The sequence below is a fragment of the Spinacia oleracea genome, chromosome 2 (genome assembly GCF_020520425.1).
Source record: "Spinacia oleracea cultivar Varoflay chromosome 2, BTI_SOV_V1, whole genome shotgun sequence".
In the NCBI taxonomy this organism is placed as follows: Eukaryota; Viridiplantae; Streptophyta; class Magnoliopsida; order Caryophyllales; family Amaranthaceae; genus Spinacia; species Spinacia oleracea.
In genome coordinates, this window is record NC_079488.1 from 45,990,293 (window position 1) to 46,007,625 (window position 17,333).

Here is a 17,333-nt window from a genome sequence, read left to right on the forward strand (position 1 = left end):
TGTTTGCATGCAAATATTTAATGCAATTTGTACCGTGATTATATTACTGTATGCATGCAACAAATATTTCAAGTTGTTGGGCTCGTATGAACCTGCCACGCATGCAAGCATGTAATTAAATTTTTTTTTTTTGTTTTTTATTTTGCATGATAACAATCCTATTATGTATCAATTTTACTTTATTGTGCTATATATGTATGTTTAAGATTATACGTTACATTTTTTTTATTTATATGTAATGTTAATTTAATTTCATATTTTTTTGTTTGTTAAAATTAATAATTGTGTTTGAAGGTGAATTTAAAGGGGAGTATGTGTAAAAGTAAAAAAAGTAGGTAAGAGAAATTAAGGACCTTAAGTCAAAATTGTAGAAGAAAAATGAGAGATTTAAGTAAGTGCTATGTCAAGTTAGTGGAATATGAGGTGGAAGAAGGAGAAGGATGAGAAATAAATTATTTTTCATGGTCTTAGAGTACTAGAGTTCGTTACTCGTTACTTTGTTAGCACGTACACTATTTATTGTTGCGGAAAAGGTTTCTGGAAAAAGGAAAAAAAAAAAGCTGCAGTTTATCAATTTGAACGTGAAAGTATTTACTGTTTAGGCTCCTCTGAGAAATTGGGGATTACCGAATTTAGGGTTTTTCCATTAATCCGAACATTGTACAAGTCAATCAATCTTCAGTGAAATGATTATGAGCAATTTAATCGATTCACAGTAACAGATTCCTGTTTAAATAATGGCCGTCATGGAAGAAAATCAGCAGAAGGAGGTGGAGAGAGAAATCGATGAAAAAACAATCAACCCCGACGACAGTACAATGGCGACGATGAGTCGGAAGGAGAAGAGGAAAGCGATGAAGAAGATGAAAAGGAAGCAAGTGAGGAAGGAAATTGCGGTGAAGGAGCGGGAAGAGGAGGAAGCTCGATTGAACGATCCTGAAGAGAAGATGAGATTGCTGCGGTTAGAGCAAGAGGAGGCTGAGAGAATGGAGAGGGAGCGGCTCGAGTTTGAGGAGAGAGAAAGGCAGTTTCTGCAAGCATTGGAGATGGAGAAGAAGAGACGGGAGGAAGAAGAGGAGGAACAGCGCAAACTCGAAGAAGAAGAATCTCAGAGAAAGCTGGTTAGTAGTATTCTTTTGAATTTTTTTTATGTTAAGTTGTTGATTTAGTTGCTCTTGAATTTGAGATTGAGTACCCTCGTACAATAGGTGGGCAGCTGTTTAAAACTCCAGTGCTATGATGATTCAGAAATTGAGATTGAGTAGACAGAAATATCGAATGCTTTCGAATGTACATTATGCTTTCGAGAATCTGTTTTTTACATAGTTACTGAATTTGCTGGTATTGATAGCAGCTATCATTCTAGTTTGATGATATACTGATACGGTGGCGATTTTGATCTTTTTGCTTGTATTTGAGACATGGTAAGCCGATGTTTTGAACACCATAGTACATCATTTATTCGAGAATCTGGGTTACATAGTAACTGAATTTTCCGGTGGTCATAGCACTGTCATTGCTGTTTGAAGATATACCGATTCGGTGTAGGCTTTGATCTTTTTGCTTGTACTTGAAAGATGATTGACCAATGTTTTGATTGCCATAGTGATTGGAGAAAATATTGAGGTGTTAGCTTGATGTGTTCAATATACCATGATTGGGTAGCTAATTTTTTTAATATGTTAGTGTTTCAACTGTGTAAAAGGAGCAGGAAAGGTGTCATTGATTTCAGGTGCTTATGCTTGTTTTCACTTGTGTCAGCTTTCTAGTTTCTCTGATATGGTTTGGTACAATCTGTACTATTCTCCATGGCACTGGGCTATCTGTATTCTTTTGCTAAATCAGCTAAATTGATGCTTTATGCAATGTTTGATGCTAGGTTAACAATGAGAATGCTAATGACGCGGATGAAGATGATGATTGGGAATATATAGAAGATGGACCAGCGGAAATAATATGGAAAGGAAACGAGATAATCGTTAAGAAGAAAAAAGTCAGAGTGCCCAAGAAAGCTCCTGATATTCTTAAAGAAAAACAGGTAACCGATGTGGCAGATTAGTTTTTGCTTTTAGTTTTGGCAGATAGTAGCAATCCTAAAGTGTACGGAACTTGCCAGGAAAGCGAAAGACCAATATCGAACCCTCTTGCTCCTCAATCTGAAGTCTTTGAAGATTATAAGAGTGCACAAGATGCTCTAGAAAGTGTTGCACAACAAGTTCCTAACTTTGGAACTGAGCAGGTTTGCTTTTATACTTATTCTTTTGCGTTTTCTTAAAATATCCTCTTTGTTTCCACGCACAATGTTCTCAGTCATATGAAAAGGATAAAATTCTCTCTTTTACTCACCTGAATTTCTTTTGTTAATTCTTTTTCTATGGTATAATTGTTTTCAGCTGTTAGCTGTTTTTAATGGCAGGATAAAGCACATTGCCCTTTCCATCTTAAAACTGGGGTTTGTCGCTTTGGAGCACGGTGTAGCAGAGTTCATTTCTACCCAGATAAATCTTGTACGATACTCATTAAGAATATGTACAATGGTCCTGGCCTTGCTTGGGAGCAGGATGAAGGGCTTGAGGTCTGTTATTGAAGCCATTGGGTGGTTCTTGTATCCTGAATGCCATCTTAACTAGCTTTTAGCCTCTTTTGTTATTCTTTTGCATGATTTTAGTTGCGGCTTATATGTGATTGAGTATGCTTAGTTGGCCAATATGAACACTCCTGGAAATTTTATGCTGCCTAGAAAGTAGGACAGTTGGGATTCCACAATGACGCATAAATCTGTTTATTGGGTTACTTACTCTAAGCATTTCTCCTATCAAGTTTCCAATTTGATTGTGTGACTTGGAGATTGTTAATTTGGGAGTTTACATCCTGTTTTGTTCTTATTTATTCTGGTCACTAGAAAACGATTCATGGAATATGTAGGTTGTAACTTTGCATCTTTTTAACTATGAAGCAAATGAACGTTGTTCTTATTTTTCATAGCATCAGAGTCCTCAGAAATTAGTGGTACTTTCCTTAACAGCCAGTAGTCTACTGGGGAATTCTGAAGGTACTGAAGGTGGACACTGAAGCTTCAGCTCATCATATGATGGGTTTTCTTTCCATTATTTTCAGTCACATGCTGCACTGATGGAACTTTAAAATATTTGTTAGCAAGTTGAAGGTTTGAACCTTAACCCTTATTAGGAAGAGAATGTTATATATAAAAAAAAGAGAAAAAACGGCAACTTATTAGTAGGCAACAATATCCAATGTGCTTTTATGGGTAACACATGCTTTTTATTTTGACTCGGAAAACGTTTGTCTTTGACATGGTCATCTAGTTCTACACTGATCATTATGGTGACTGTTACTTTTGAGTGACTTGGTAGAAAGGGATTTCTTCCTTGTCATGTTTGCAGACTTGTTTTATACTGGAACATTTTTTTCCCCAAGGGTGTTGTAAATGATAATCCTTAAAGGTTAGAATGGAAGTAGATCAGCAATATGTTTCTGGGAAATATGCCATTTGTTGTACAGACTTCAGAACCTTTGTTCCTGTTCCTCTTCTCTTTTTCCCATCCCTCCCCAAAAAGATAAGAAAAGATTATCGAATGAGAAAGAGTATTATTGACTGTATAGACTGAATATGTTCTCATGTTTTCTCCAAATTACATTATCTATTGAATGTTCCCTTTGAAAAGCAATAATATGGCGCAGACATGTCGAGTTAGTTACTAATTCTTCTTTTTAGATAAATTGCTTTTCTGAAGCTTATAACACTACAACTTATTCTAAGGTTTGCTGTTTTTTCTGTATAAGTAACAATTCAGCATTAGAAGATTATACCTTAGTAGACTTCTAGTGTTTTGACATTGGCACCCTTTATCTGAAGGTTATTGTCTTTTTCTAGCCTTATTTTAGTTTAGGATGGGAAGAAAAGAATCATATAGCTTTTCTTATGAAAATTTCCTAGATTATACTGACTTTAAGATGTATTATTTGCCATAGATTGTAAGCTTATTTAAGGGGTAAAAGACAATCAAAGATGTATGGATGGTTTGATACTGGTGAAAGACAATAAAGTGATTAAGAAAGCTCATACTGGTGAAAGGCTGATTATGCCTATGCAGCTTAACTTTCTGACACGATTGAAATGTTTTTAAGATGAAACAGAATACTTCGTATAAAAATACTCTTCATCCTCGTTGACTGTTCATATCTTCTACTGCTGTTTGTATCTCTTTCAAGGGAAATGAGGTTGCACCCCCCCTTTCGTGTGCCTTTTATTTGATCCCTTTCGTGTAGTGTCTGCTTAATTGATGGTCAGAGATCATCAAAGTAAACAACTCAATTTTCTCTATCCGTATTTTGTATAATTGCTCAAATTTATTTTTAAGAAGTGACTGCTAGATGTTTTGCTTCCTTTGTCAGCATACGGAAGAAGAGGTGGAACGGAGTTTTGTAGACTTCTATGAGGACGTTCATACAGAATTTTTGAAGTTTGGGGAACTTGTGAACTTCAAGGTGATTTGTAGACATGTTCGTTTTCTTCAATTGAGCCCTCATATATCATAATTCATAATCGGGCACTTTTACAATCCCTTATTTCCAGAAGAGATCACCTATTAATTTTGTCCTGTATTGTTTTTCATGTTGCCCCATCCCCATTCCCCCTTGTTAGGAGGGGATTGAGTGATTAGTTGACCCTTGGCGTAGTTAATGCATGCCTGTTCAACTTTCTTATTTCATATACAAGTATAATTTTTTGTTAATTTTAGACTAGTATATTTTCTTGTCTTTTTCTTATTTGGGCCTGGACCCTGGTATCCTTGGATAAAAATTATGTGAATGGTTTCCAGGCCTTTTTAGTGTCTCTTATTCCATTGAATATCTAGCTGTGAAGTTACCTTTCACACTACTCAAATGGACATTACGCTTGATGTGTAGTTGGGGAACTTTTGTAAACCTGACCTGCTTTAATGGTAGTTGCCTTTTACAGGTGTGCAAAAATGGTTCTTCCCATTTGCGGGGTAATGTATATGTGCATTATAAGTCATTGGAATCAGCTATGCTTGCATACCAATCTACTAATGCTCGGTATTTTGCTGGGAAGCTGGTAAGATGTATTCCTTGTGTTTAGTTCTAGAAGTAATGTTTTTATGATAGTGATTTGCTTGAAAAATAGAGTCTGGTTCAAGAGATACGAACTCTGTTAATATATATATGGCTTCACACAATTATGTTTTATGAAAAGATAGGTTGATCATCGATATTTGGATGGAAACAACTAAGATGGTATCTTTTCAATGTTAATGTGCAGCAGTGTAGTTATATTTGTTATTTGGTTGAGAATAGAGTCAGGTTAAATATCCTAATCTCGATCGTTATGCATATTGTTGATTTTCCTGAGCCAAGAAAGATTATATAGTTTTATATTTCTACACAATCAAGGAAGAGGAACCTTGAGCTTCTTATGATACTTTAAATTTGTCTTCTGATCTTGGTATTAATCATTTGTTGAAGAAATACCACAACTGAATATTGCTAAAAACTAGGCAAAGCCTAAATTAAATAGGTGCCGACGTGCCGTATGGCCGTACAAGGTCCCTATCTTGTTTAAAAACTCTGGCGTTCTTAAGCTACCTCGTCTCTGCTGCTCTGACTAATCATTTTCAGCTCCTTGTTTGTGTCTACAGTAGTTAACACGGGGTACGTCTTAGAATATAAGTTTGATGTTAGGGGGAGCCACTTGACATTTCAACCTTGGGCAGGTTTCCTTGTCAATTAAAGTTCGACTTGTTGCACTTTATGTGAAGAAAATTGTTTCAGACCTAGGGTTTCTATTGGAAAATCATAGAGCTGTAAATTGAACCGTTGATTAATTGATTAAAGGAAGTACTAGACCAAGTGATTTTCGTCATTATAGGCTGAGGTGCTCAACTCATGTGATTGTAGGAAAATGTCGAACACATTGGTGTAGAATATAATTGGAAAGTTTGCTTATTGAAAGAGTATAGGAATAATTTGCTAATCACAATTCCCTACTTACTCATCATATGATACAACTGTCAATAAAAGTAATTAGTAAAACAATAAAGGTGCATATTGACAGTTGTCTTATTGGCCATTTGATTGTAGAAGTGAGTACAAACTTTTGATCTGTAGTCATATTTTGACCTTCTTTTCAAGTACATTTTGGCACTCCCATTCTTCTCTTGTCAGAATATTTATATCGTTGTTAGTAGTAAATATGTCAGAACAATTTAAATTGTGAAGAGCTTTGTTAGTCTTGTCAGTTCCAATAGCTAAGAGATTGTCTACATTTTCATTAAACCTCTGATCCAATAGATGACCAATTAATATAATTTTCTTAGGCATTGGATACATTTCATTCTGATTTCAAAATCATGTGAAATTTACTTGTAACATATATGTTCCTCATTTATACTCCCTCCATTCCGAATCTATTACTATTCCAATGCATTATCGAATGCCGTTTCAAAAATATCAATATAACACTATAGACAAGATAACAATATTAAGTGCCTTATATTTTGGATAAAAGAGAGTACCAATGAGGACAGAAGATTGCATTTCCGTGTGCTTTGGATTTGTCACATGATGTTCTATAAATTACTTCAAAATTTTCAATGGGGAATCACATCTAAAGTATTTACCATGTGTGAAATTGGACGACTTTTGGGAAATTCTAGTAGTTTGACATTTGCGGCAACTCGGCAAGTGCATGTGTAAGTGGAGGTTTTATCTTCATAAGTATTAGATACACTCATGTACTAACTGCAAATTAATCTTGACAGTTGACCTGTGAATTTATTAATATAACGAGATGGAGGGTTGCTATTTGTGGGGAATATATGAAGTCAAGGCTCAAGGTATGCCTACAAACTTGGGATTAATCCCCCCCCTGGTTTAATCACCATTCACTCTGATTTTATATGCTTTTCAGAATGCTCTGACATGTAATATACTTAGTTATGAACAATACTCTTTTTCCATAAAAAAATTGCATTTTCTTGAACAGACATGTTCTCGGGGATCAGCTTGCAACTTTATCCATTGTTTCCGAAATCCCGGTGGAGATTATGAATGGGCTGACTGGGATAAACCAGCTCCTAGGTATTGGCTGAAAGATATGGCTGCTTTATTTGGATACACTGGAGACAGTTACACAGATGAAGTTAGTCCGAGGTATGTGAAAACTTTCAGCAAAGTTATTTGTGCATACAGATATCGAATACACATATTTTCAAGGTTAGCTTGTTGGAATCTTTTTGCGAAATTGAGCTTATTGCTTCCTGCCAGAAAAGTGAGCGATTGTTTTGCTTAATTGAAGGTTTATTGCTTCCTTTCTAATAAAAAATATGGAGGGTTAAGTTTTTATTTTAAAGTGACTGTGACATACTAACATATGAAACTTTGTCCAGAGGTAAAGAATTAGCTCTGTTTTGAATAATGTGCTGAATGGTTGCTCTGTGAAATGGTGAGGAAAGTATTACGATTAAACCAAAATGCAGCAGGAAGCAGAGATTGACAATGACTTTAGATGCAATGAGCGACAAATAAGGACCATGAGAGAGTAGCCTTTTACAAGATAGATGTGCTGTTTATATTGTTGATGAGGCAAAGTTATCCTGGCCTCTCGGCCCAGTTATTTCCTACAACTTTCCGGCTTATGCAGGGTTGACAGACAAAGTGATGCTTATTGGATAAAAACCAGAAAAAAAAAGATAAAAAAAAGGAAAAGAAAACAGGCCTAAGCTGACAGGAATTGACTGTTAAGGGAAAGTTTTGCATGTTTAATGTTCTCTGCACTTCAGCAGTATTAAGAATATGATTGATTGGATGGGATCTGCGTGGGAGCAAATTGTAGTCTCCACCTTTGATATTCTTTTAATTCAGAAGAAAAAAGAACTTTCTGCTGAATGAATTAATAATTCTGTAATTTTTTTTTGACTATAAGTCCCCCCCCCTCCCCCTTGCCACCCTTCATCCTTCTCACTCACTTTCACTGGGCTTCACATGTATACAAATCTTTGACGTCCCCAGTCCGCAACCTTCTGTTCAGTAGTGCATGCTTTCATGTCGAGACTTTTATATCAGGTACCATTCAAGGAGATCAAGGTCTAGGAGCCCTCATAGAAGAAGTTTTTCTGATGAGGATGATGGTCACAGGAGAAGTCGTGGGAGGCGCAGTCCGCACAGAGAAAAAAGAATCTCTCAAGATTACCATTGCTCCAAGCACAGAGAAACTGACAATGCTAAAGTTGATGGGGCAAAGAGGAGCTCAAGGAAGAGGGAAAGGGAACGAGAGTCAAGTAGACAAGATAGCAAGAGTAGAAAAGTTGAAGCTGTTTCTGCCACAGTTGAGTCTGCAGAGGGATGTGCAAGTGACAAATACCTTGAACACAAAAGTAGAAGTAGGCGGAAGAGTGCTGTAGAGTCGGTTCATGAATGTCACCATGAGAAAGTTGACAAATATGACCAGGAAAAGAGTTTTTATGCAGACAAGTATCATGATAAATTTAATAGACATAAAGATAAATGTGTCGTACAGAAAGAGGCAGATTCCTTAAATTTTGAATCTCATGGTGACAGTCAGGACAGTGACGAAGATGGACACCACAGTCGTAGTAAGAAAGACATGAGAAGGATGAAAGATGATGCAGACTCATCCGGCAGTGCTTCTGATGAAAGCAGGCTTGTCAAAGTCGAGAAGAGACAGCAAAAGAAAAGAGGGAAAAGTTCAAGGTTGAAGAACAAGACACGTGTTGCTGATATTGGGTGTGATAGAGACAGTCGAGAGACTTATGAAGATAGACAACATAGACACCATGACAAAAGCCCGAGAAAGATGAAAAATATATCAGAAAGTGCTGATGGTAGAGATAGGCTAGGCAAGGATGATAAGAGGCCTCAAAAGAAAGTAAGAAAATGTTCAATGCTAATGAATCAGTCAGGCTTCACAGACACGGAAAGTGATATGGATGAAGATAGACACCATAGACATAGTAAACAACACTCAAAAAACGTGGGAAATGATGTAGCATCAGACGATGCTTTGGATGGAGATAGGCTTGGTCGGTCTGAGAAAAGTTCCCGAAAGAGTAGGAGTTCTAGGTCGAAGAAAGAGTCAGACCTTACAGATAAAAAGACCAATAGAGAGAGGATTGATGAGGAAGAGAGACATTGTGGAGATAGAAGTGCCAAGCACCATATCAAGGAGCCAAGCTTGTCAAAAGCTGATTCTAAGACACACAGGCGCTCGGGCAAAGCCGATGTTGGAACTTTTGTAACCGATGACAGGTGCAGAAGTTCTCGAGCTTACCTGGCCCCAAATCATCATGCTGAGCAGGAAAATACAGGTGATAGATACCGTGGGACTTGTGATCAAACAGCTAAATTGGTTTTAAGTAGATTTAACGATGGTGACAAGCGTCATGATTCAAGTTATAGGGATTCGACATCTGTAAGAGACCACAAAAGGTGTGATGAAGAAGATACTGCATCTGGAAAGTTGGAGACCAGTTCTGTGCATGTGCATACCAACTGTGAGGGCATTGGTGATGAGGCAGAGGCTGAGCTTGAAAAGGCTTGTCGTTATGCTGCTTTGAAGAAGTTGGAAGAGATCAGAATGCATAAAGATATTCAGGCTGCCAATAGTAGGGAGCCTATTGCAAGTTTGAAGAATTGCACCCAAGAAAATATATTCATTGGAGTCCTGGAGAAAGCTGATTCGAGTAAAGTGGATATAAGTGATGCTTCTATAAAGAGGAGAAGAATTTAATTATCAACAAGGTCAGTAATGTTGTTTCAACAGGTCAGTGATGTTCAAATATTTAATTTGTGATCATGTTTTTTCAAGCAATATCGTAACCCTTCTACGCAATGATGTAAATAGTTCAAGGTTTCTTATTGCCATCAGATCAGATGCTTCTCTCAATGACCTTGTATCTTGCAGAAACAATGTATCAGCGTTTTTCGGATGTATCAACCTATGTTTTTATATGAAGATGGTTGTGTGAAGTGTTCATTTCTTTGGGTTATTCATATTATTTATTATTTATTAAATTGAACTGAACTACCAGATAAGTCCTCCTGAAACTGCAGTTAAGCAACAGGGTCTAACCTTGCTAGTTGGTACACTATCGAGTAATAGTATCCTCCCTAGCATAATTGATTCCGTTTCGTTCAAGTGAAAAAGATTTAGGAAGGAAAAGTTTCAGAAGTGAGGGAAAACTTCAGCTTGTGGAGCTTGTGAGGATACCAAACATTCTCTTATGGAGCAACCTAAACCGCATTAATTGACTCAGACGTGCCAAGCGGATATAACAAGCTGGTTACAATATGCAAATTCAATTAAAGATTAAGGAGTATAATATTGGCCAAGCACTGAAATTTGACAAGGCATTAGCTGGACATGTGAATATCAAAGGAACACTTCCATATTTGGAGGAAACATGATGTGTTACAGAAAATCCAAAAAGATACAAAAAGAATACATGGCGAACCATCGACATCAACAGCCAGATAGATTTAACACTGAAAGTACTGCCTCTCCCCCTAAGATCACATGAAACACCATTTGCAAAATGCAGCCTTCATTTCAGAACACGACTCCTTAACTTTGTCAGATCAACCAATACCATCTGTACTAGTATATATTACAATTGAAAGGGTGTACAAACCCCTGTTCTATATATGATTCCTGCAACAGCCGTAAAACATGTCAGGGACTCGCAAATCAGAACAAAAAAAGTTTTTGCAATTCCATGTTTTTACCTGCAATACACCACAGTTTAAACAGTTGCTCTCTTGCTTGAAACATCTTTTGTTAGAGCATCTCCTTTCTCCTATAACCAAATCACAGATTTAAATATTTATACACAGAATTTGACCATGACAAACTTATGTTTGGCAGAATAATAATATTACTTGCTATTTATTACTCCATCAGTCTCTTTTTGTTCTTTACTTTTGGTATTTTGCACGCGTTTTAACGATTAATTAATGTGGATTGAGATTCCTCTATTTTTTTTATTTAAACAAGACAAATTACGTTTATTTATAATGTTTTCACTTTTATCAAAATTCTGATATTGAAAAAATAAGAAAAATTTAATGTCCCTATGGAAAAGTGTGAGGGATAAAATGACCCAATGAATTTAATTGGTTAAAGTAATCATTGGACACAAATTTTGATAGAATATTAAAGCATTTATGTGATAATATAAAAGGAAATGTAAAGAATATTTTGGGATACACAAAAAGGAAAACGTAAAGAACAAAAAAGAGACGGAGGGAGTAGATGTCAACTATTGCGACAACAATCCATAAACATGATGGTTAATATAGACATATAGTTCATGTCACAACAATACCATTAATACCCCCTCAAGCTAACTACCCAGCTGAAATTGAGTGGTAGCTGAATACACAGGGAATCAGACATATAGTTCATGTCACAACAATACCATTAACTCTGTTTTCTTCCCCAACTTTTTCACCCCAAGTATAGTTTCACGTGTTATGCCTTGACAAACTCAAATAACATCGATAAAGCATACCAATCATCTGTAAACTGAACCTCAAGGATTTTAATTTTCAACTATGTTGCATTTTGTCTTTTCACATCCCATGTAACCCTGTGGGTTGCATGGTACATGGACAGCTAAGAATACAACTTAGGCGGAAGGATTGCAAGCATTTCAAAACCAGCTAACTCTGACCATTAAAGTTTAAAGTCAAGAAAATTTGTTGGTTTATTTAATTAAACTTTAGGCTAACCATTTAAGCCAAGCACTCACATTGAGAGCAGAATGAAAATGAAAAAAGGAAATCAAGAAAATAGGAATGACTAAACAAACAAAAGACACATCCACAGTTATGTAACACATGTTTTACGCAAGGCCTCCACATCCACAGTTACATAAGAGATAAGGTATGCTTTACACAAGGAATCATCAAGTACCATGGGCACGGGTCAACAGTCATCCTCCCAACGGCTACATATACCTTGCCAAATAAGGCTTTGACTAAAAGATCAGGGAATCAAGAAAATAGGTTTGTGCTCACGGGATAAATTTACATTTCCTATGCAAGGATAAATGGCTGAAGAACGAACACAAGGGTATTTCTAAGTTCCAACAATTACCTAAGAAGACACTCTCCAAAACAAACCTGCTAAAGCTCAATAAAGTCACACGGAGAACCTTTCACATTAACAACAAAAAAAGACCTATTAAAGATCCCATTACAGGCAAGGTTCTATTCACAATATTATCCTTTGATTTATGCCCTTCTTTTTGTCAGTGGAGTGAATTCACATGGACAGATGGGCATCTCTACTTCTCTAGGCGAATCACCACTTACATACAGTATTATCCTTAGCTTGTCAACTAGGTAACATAGTTGCATGAACACTTGTAGAGAAGGTGAGTGCCTCTTCTGATGCTCCAACAAAGACAATTCATACGCACACACATTTTATAACTAATCTTTTCAAAATCATCCTTTTTGTGTCTGTTTCATACCTATACTCCATCTCCATGTCCAATTCCATGCAACATTCCCCGACAAGGATTAGTAAGCACACAAATTCCAGAACTCCAACAAAGAACCAGCAACTGTCAATCGAATCTATCAATCGAAAAACTTATCCACTTCACTCAAACTCAATAAAGAGGAACCAGTTTCCTTCTATGTGACACATTCTAAAGACAACAACAAATCATACTGCGAGTAAAAGTCTCGCAGTAAAGAAATGGGCAATATGGTACAATTTGCAAAGAAACAACTCCTACTTTAGAACCAAGTTCAATTCTTCCAATACTAGAAATCGCCGCGATTTCACTCCATTTTCTAACATAAGCATCAAGTTCATGCATAATTAAATAAAGATATACAATAATTAGAAATCATATGAAATCTCATACATAAATACAAAAATCAAAATAAAATAAAATCATACCACTCCTTTAGATTCATAATAATCATCCAATGCCCATTGATATCTCGATTGATTCAACCCTAACCAATTCGCCATAAACTCATCTACACTCGCATGCGCTGAATTTTTCAAAAAAGGAAAAAAAGTAAGAAAAAAAAAGTAGTGATAATAAAAGTGAGCAAGAAAAGAATCCAGAAAAAGGGAAGATGTAGGAGAACGGTACCGTTTTGAACTTTAGCGATGGCTTCCCAGAAGAAAGCGAACTTATCACCGGCTGGTTCGAACTTGGCAGGAGGCGGCTGAACCGGCGGCGCAGAAACGACAGCTCTTTTCTTGGGGGTTTCAGGAATTGCGGCTGGAGGCTCGGAAGTGGGTTTAGGGGTGACTGGTGGAGTGAGGAAGACGGTGTATGGGCCGATCTTACCTATTGACGGTGGCGGATGCGGCGGTGTTGCTGGGTCTTTAGCGCTCGCCATTTCCCGGCGACACTTTTGGAGAGAGAGAAAGAGTGAGGTAGTGTGAACCAAGAGTGTGAGGGCCGAACTTTACTTGTGTTTTTTGGTTTTAAGTTAAGTTCAAAAAAGTAGAGTAGATTTGTACGGAGTAAAAGCAACCCGCTGTGGAAATTCGCAAAAGGTTTTATCTACACAAGGTGTATAATAAATTTATTGTACATCAATATAATTTTTATCCACTTTTCTCTAATTCTTACATGAATAAGAAATTATTGTACACTAATATAATTTTATTTTTGGCAAATAAAAGAGTTTTATTACCAAAAGGGAAGACACAACAGCCTTGTTACATGGGAAGTAGACCACAAAACCAAACAGCCTCAATGAACATCTTTACATTTAGATGCTCAAATCAAGAAGTAAAGACCTAAGACTGGCATTAGCTCTAGATGCAACCCTAAACTGAATGTCTCTGAACAATGCAGCAGGGGTTTTACACTTTTGATTAAAGACTTGATCATTCCTATTCAGCCACACAGCATACAAGGTTTCAGCAAAGAACATCATGAGCAGTTGATGCTTCCCACCACCTCTCTTGCTACTCTTAATCACCCACTGTAATTCAGCAGAAAAACCTCCAACAGGCCTGGTGAACTGTAGTAACTTCAGAACCTCATGCCACACTTGAGAAGCAACAGAACACTCAAAGAACAAGTGTTCAACTGATTCTGTTTTGTCATTACATAAAACACACTTGTCAGAAGCAACAATGTTCCATTTAATCAGTCTGTCTAGTGTGGGCAATCTCCCCCACAGTGCAAGCCACATAATAAACTGACTCTTAGGGGAAGCCTGGTTATTACATATTACTCTCCTCCAGGGGACCTTAGCATGCTCACCACACAGTTTCTGGTACATAATTTTAATAGAGAAGGCATTGTGTTTCTCCACAGCAGTCCATCCTCCAACAGTATGCACTAATTGATAACAGCTGAAAATCTTTTTCAAGGCCCATGACATAGCAGAAGGGCAATGAAAGCTTGACAGAGGTCTTCCCTTCATATAATAGCTGTCAAACCACCTTACCCACAACTTGTCTTTTTTGTGAGTGATTGCCCATAGGAGTTTACAAATAGCAGTCTTATTCCATAACTCCATATCCTTAACATTCCACCCACCAGCACTCCTAGGGAGGCAAAAAGTGCTCCAAGAGACCAAGGACTTCTTAGACATGTCTGTACTACCTGTCCACAAAAATAATCTGCAGTAACTTTGAATCTCTTTAATAATCTTCTTGGGAAGCACAAAGATCTGACACCAGTAAGATTGTAGACTAAGGAGAATAGTCTTAACCAATTGCAGCCTGCCAGCATAAGAAAGATATCTAGTAGTCCAACATTTAGCCCTTGCCAACACCTTTTCCACCAAAGGCTTACACTGAGCATAAGAAAGCTTCTTTGTGGACAAAGGAACTCCTAAGTATCTGAAAGGGAAATCACCCCTAGGGATCTTCAGACAATCAAGTATCTGACCTTGAATCACATCAGGAACCCCACTAAAATATATGTTACTTTTCTCTAGATTAGCTTCCAACCCAGAAGCCTTTGAGAAAGATTGAAATTTCTGAAACAACATTGAAGCTGAAACCAGATCACCTCTACAAAACATAAGTAGATCATCAGCAAACATCATGTGAGTGATGTCTAATCTCTTACACCTTGGGTGAAATTTGAAGTTAGGATCATTTTTAAGTTGCTGCATATTCCTAGACAAATACTCCATGCCAATGGCAAATAAGTAAGGAGACAAAGGGTCTCCTTGTCTTAGCCCTTTCTTAGTAGGGAAAGGAGAGCATGGTCTACCATTGATAAGTATGCTATAAGAGACTGTGGTAATACAGGCAAAGATCCAATCTAGAAATTGGGAGGGAAATCCCATTTCTGTCATCACAGTCCTAAGAAACTCCAACTCAATAGAGTCATAAGCCTTCCTCAAGTCAACCTTTATCATACATCTAGGAGAAAGATGTTTCCTGTTATAACCTTTAACTAATTCTGTAGCTAAGAGGATATTGTCTGAGATGTGCCTCCCTAGAATGAATCCAGCTTGGCATTCACTTACTACACCCCCCACCACATTCTGAAGTCTAGAGGTTAGGATCTTGGAAATCACTTTATACACCACAGTACAGCAAGAAATTGGTCTGAACTCTTTTACCTTGGAGGGGTTAGAAACTTTAGGAACAAGAGTAACAGCAGTACAGTTTACCTGTTTCAGCAGATGTGTATGTGTTAGGTTATGATACATATGACAATTCATAAATCATGCGGAAAAACCATAAAGCCAGGAAAGCATATTATTTACACATAATCATTTAGCATAGTTTAGATGCATACTCTTTGTTGCGTGCCTTCCCTAGCTGCGCCCGAACCAAACAAGAACAAGTCTTTAGGACTCCAAGTGTCGTCCCTCCGTAGATAGTCCACAGCACGTCCGGATCCGCCTTAAGCTTGACCAACTAGGATCGCCCTTAAGGTACTTAGAATTTTAGGCAATTATTAGGCAATTGTATGACTGAATTTTTGCTCTCAAAAATCACTTTGAATACTTGAATACTCGATATAAATTGTGAGCATTGATCACCTATTTATAGGGCATGGGTATCGGATATTAGAATCCTACTAGGAAACGTTTTAGTGAATCTGAATTAATCTAAAATTCAATCACTTAATTTATCTAGTAGACTTAGGAAATTAATCTTATACGAATCCTAACCGATCAAGGTTTCGTACGCAAGCACAAACACACACGCACGCACAGCAGCCCACGAGGGGCGCCATGCGCGCGCGCGCGCTGAGCCCAGGCCCAGCAAGTGCTCGCAGCCCACGAGGGGCGCGCGCCTGCTGGCCTTGCTCTCGCGTTTGGGCTTTGCTTGCTTTGGTCGCGCGCGGGCTTTGCTAGGCGTTGGGCCTAGCTTCGTGCTAGGCCTTGCGTCTAGCAAGCTCGTCCGATGTTTATTCGTACGATGCGCTTCCGACTAAATTCCCGGTTCCGGAATTCATTTCCGATACGAACAACATTTAATATTTCCGATTCCGGAATCAATTTCCGTTTCGAACAAATATTTAATATTTCCGTTTCCGGAATTATTTTCCGATTCCGATAATATTTCCGATTCTGACAATATTTCCGTTTCCGGCAATATTTCCGATTCCGGCAATATTTCCATTTCCGATAATATTTTCCAATACGTACCATGTTTCCGTTTACGGCAACATCTACGACTTGGATAATATTTATATTTCCGATACGATCCATATTTCCGTTTCCGACAATATCATCGTTTCCGGAGTATTCATTTCTTGCTTGTGACGATCTCAGCTCCCACTGAAACCAAGATCCGTCGATTCCGAATATCCATAGATGGAGTATTTAATGCCATTAAATACTTGATCCGTTTACGTACTATTTGTGTGACCCTACGGGTTCAGTCAAGAGTAAGCTGTGGATTAATATCATTAATTCCACTTGAACTGAAGCGGCCTCTAGCTAGGCATTCAGCTCACTTGATCTCACTGAATTATTAACTTGTTAATTAATACTGAACCGCACTTATTAGACTCAACATAGAATGCATACTTGGACCAAGGGAATTATTTCCTTCAGTCTCCCACTTGTCCTTAGGGACAAGTGTGCATTTCCTAATTCCTTTGTCGCTCGATGCTTGCTCTTGAACATAAGGTAAGAGTTGTCATCCTTATTATGTCCAGAGGTGTTCCTCGGTTTCAGAGTTCAACTGATCAAATAAACAGATAATCATAGCCTATGATTCATCCGAGCACGGCCATGCATTTCACAGTTTCTAGCTCTCCGAGTGGCCTTGTACAACTTTTAAGCATCTCATCCCGATTTATGGGAGGACAATC

General features: G+C 37.6%; 2 protein-coding genes across 2 annotated transcripts; one reads left to right on the forward strand and one right to left on the reverse strand.

Moving 5' to 3' along the window:
- Positions 1 to 529: 529 nt before the first annotated feature.
- On the forward strand, positions 530 to 10,036 carry LOC110779120 (zinc finger CCCH domain-containing protein 5). The gene is made up of 9 exons (XM_021983648.2): positions 530 to 1,121; positions 1,880 to 2,038; positions 2,117 to 2,239; positions 2,417 to 2,575; positions 4,417 to 4,509; positions 4,985 to 5,101; positions 6,804 to 6,878; positions 7,028 to 7,194; positions 8,107 to 10,036. The coding sequence occupies exons 1-9, from the start codon at positions 738 to 740 to the stop codon at positions 9,788 to 9,790; spliced, it is 2,961 nt and encodes a 986-aa protein (XP_021839340.1). The 5' UTR covers positions 530 to 737; the 3' UTR covers positions 9,791 to 10,036.
- Positions 10,037 to 10,340: 304 nt separating this feature from the next.
- On the reverse strand, positions 10,341 to 13,513 carry LOC110779118 (uncharacterized). Its single transcript, XM_021983647.2, has 4 exons — positions 13,176 to 13,513; positions 12,974 to 13,071; positions 10,786 to 10,856; positions 10,341 to 10,711 (listed from the first exon to the last, which is right to left on the reverse strand). The coding sequence occupies exons 1-3, from the start codon at positions 13,426 to 13,428 to the stop codon at positions 10,803 to 10,805; spliced, it is 405 nt and encodes a 134-aa protein (XP_021839339.1). The 5' UTR covers positions 13,429 to 13,513; the 3' UTR covers positions 10,341 to 10,711; positions 10,786 to 10,802.
- Positions 13,514 to 17,333: the final 3,820 nt, after the last annotated feature.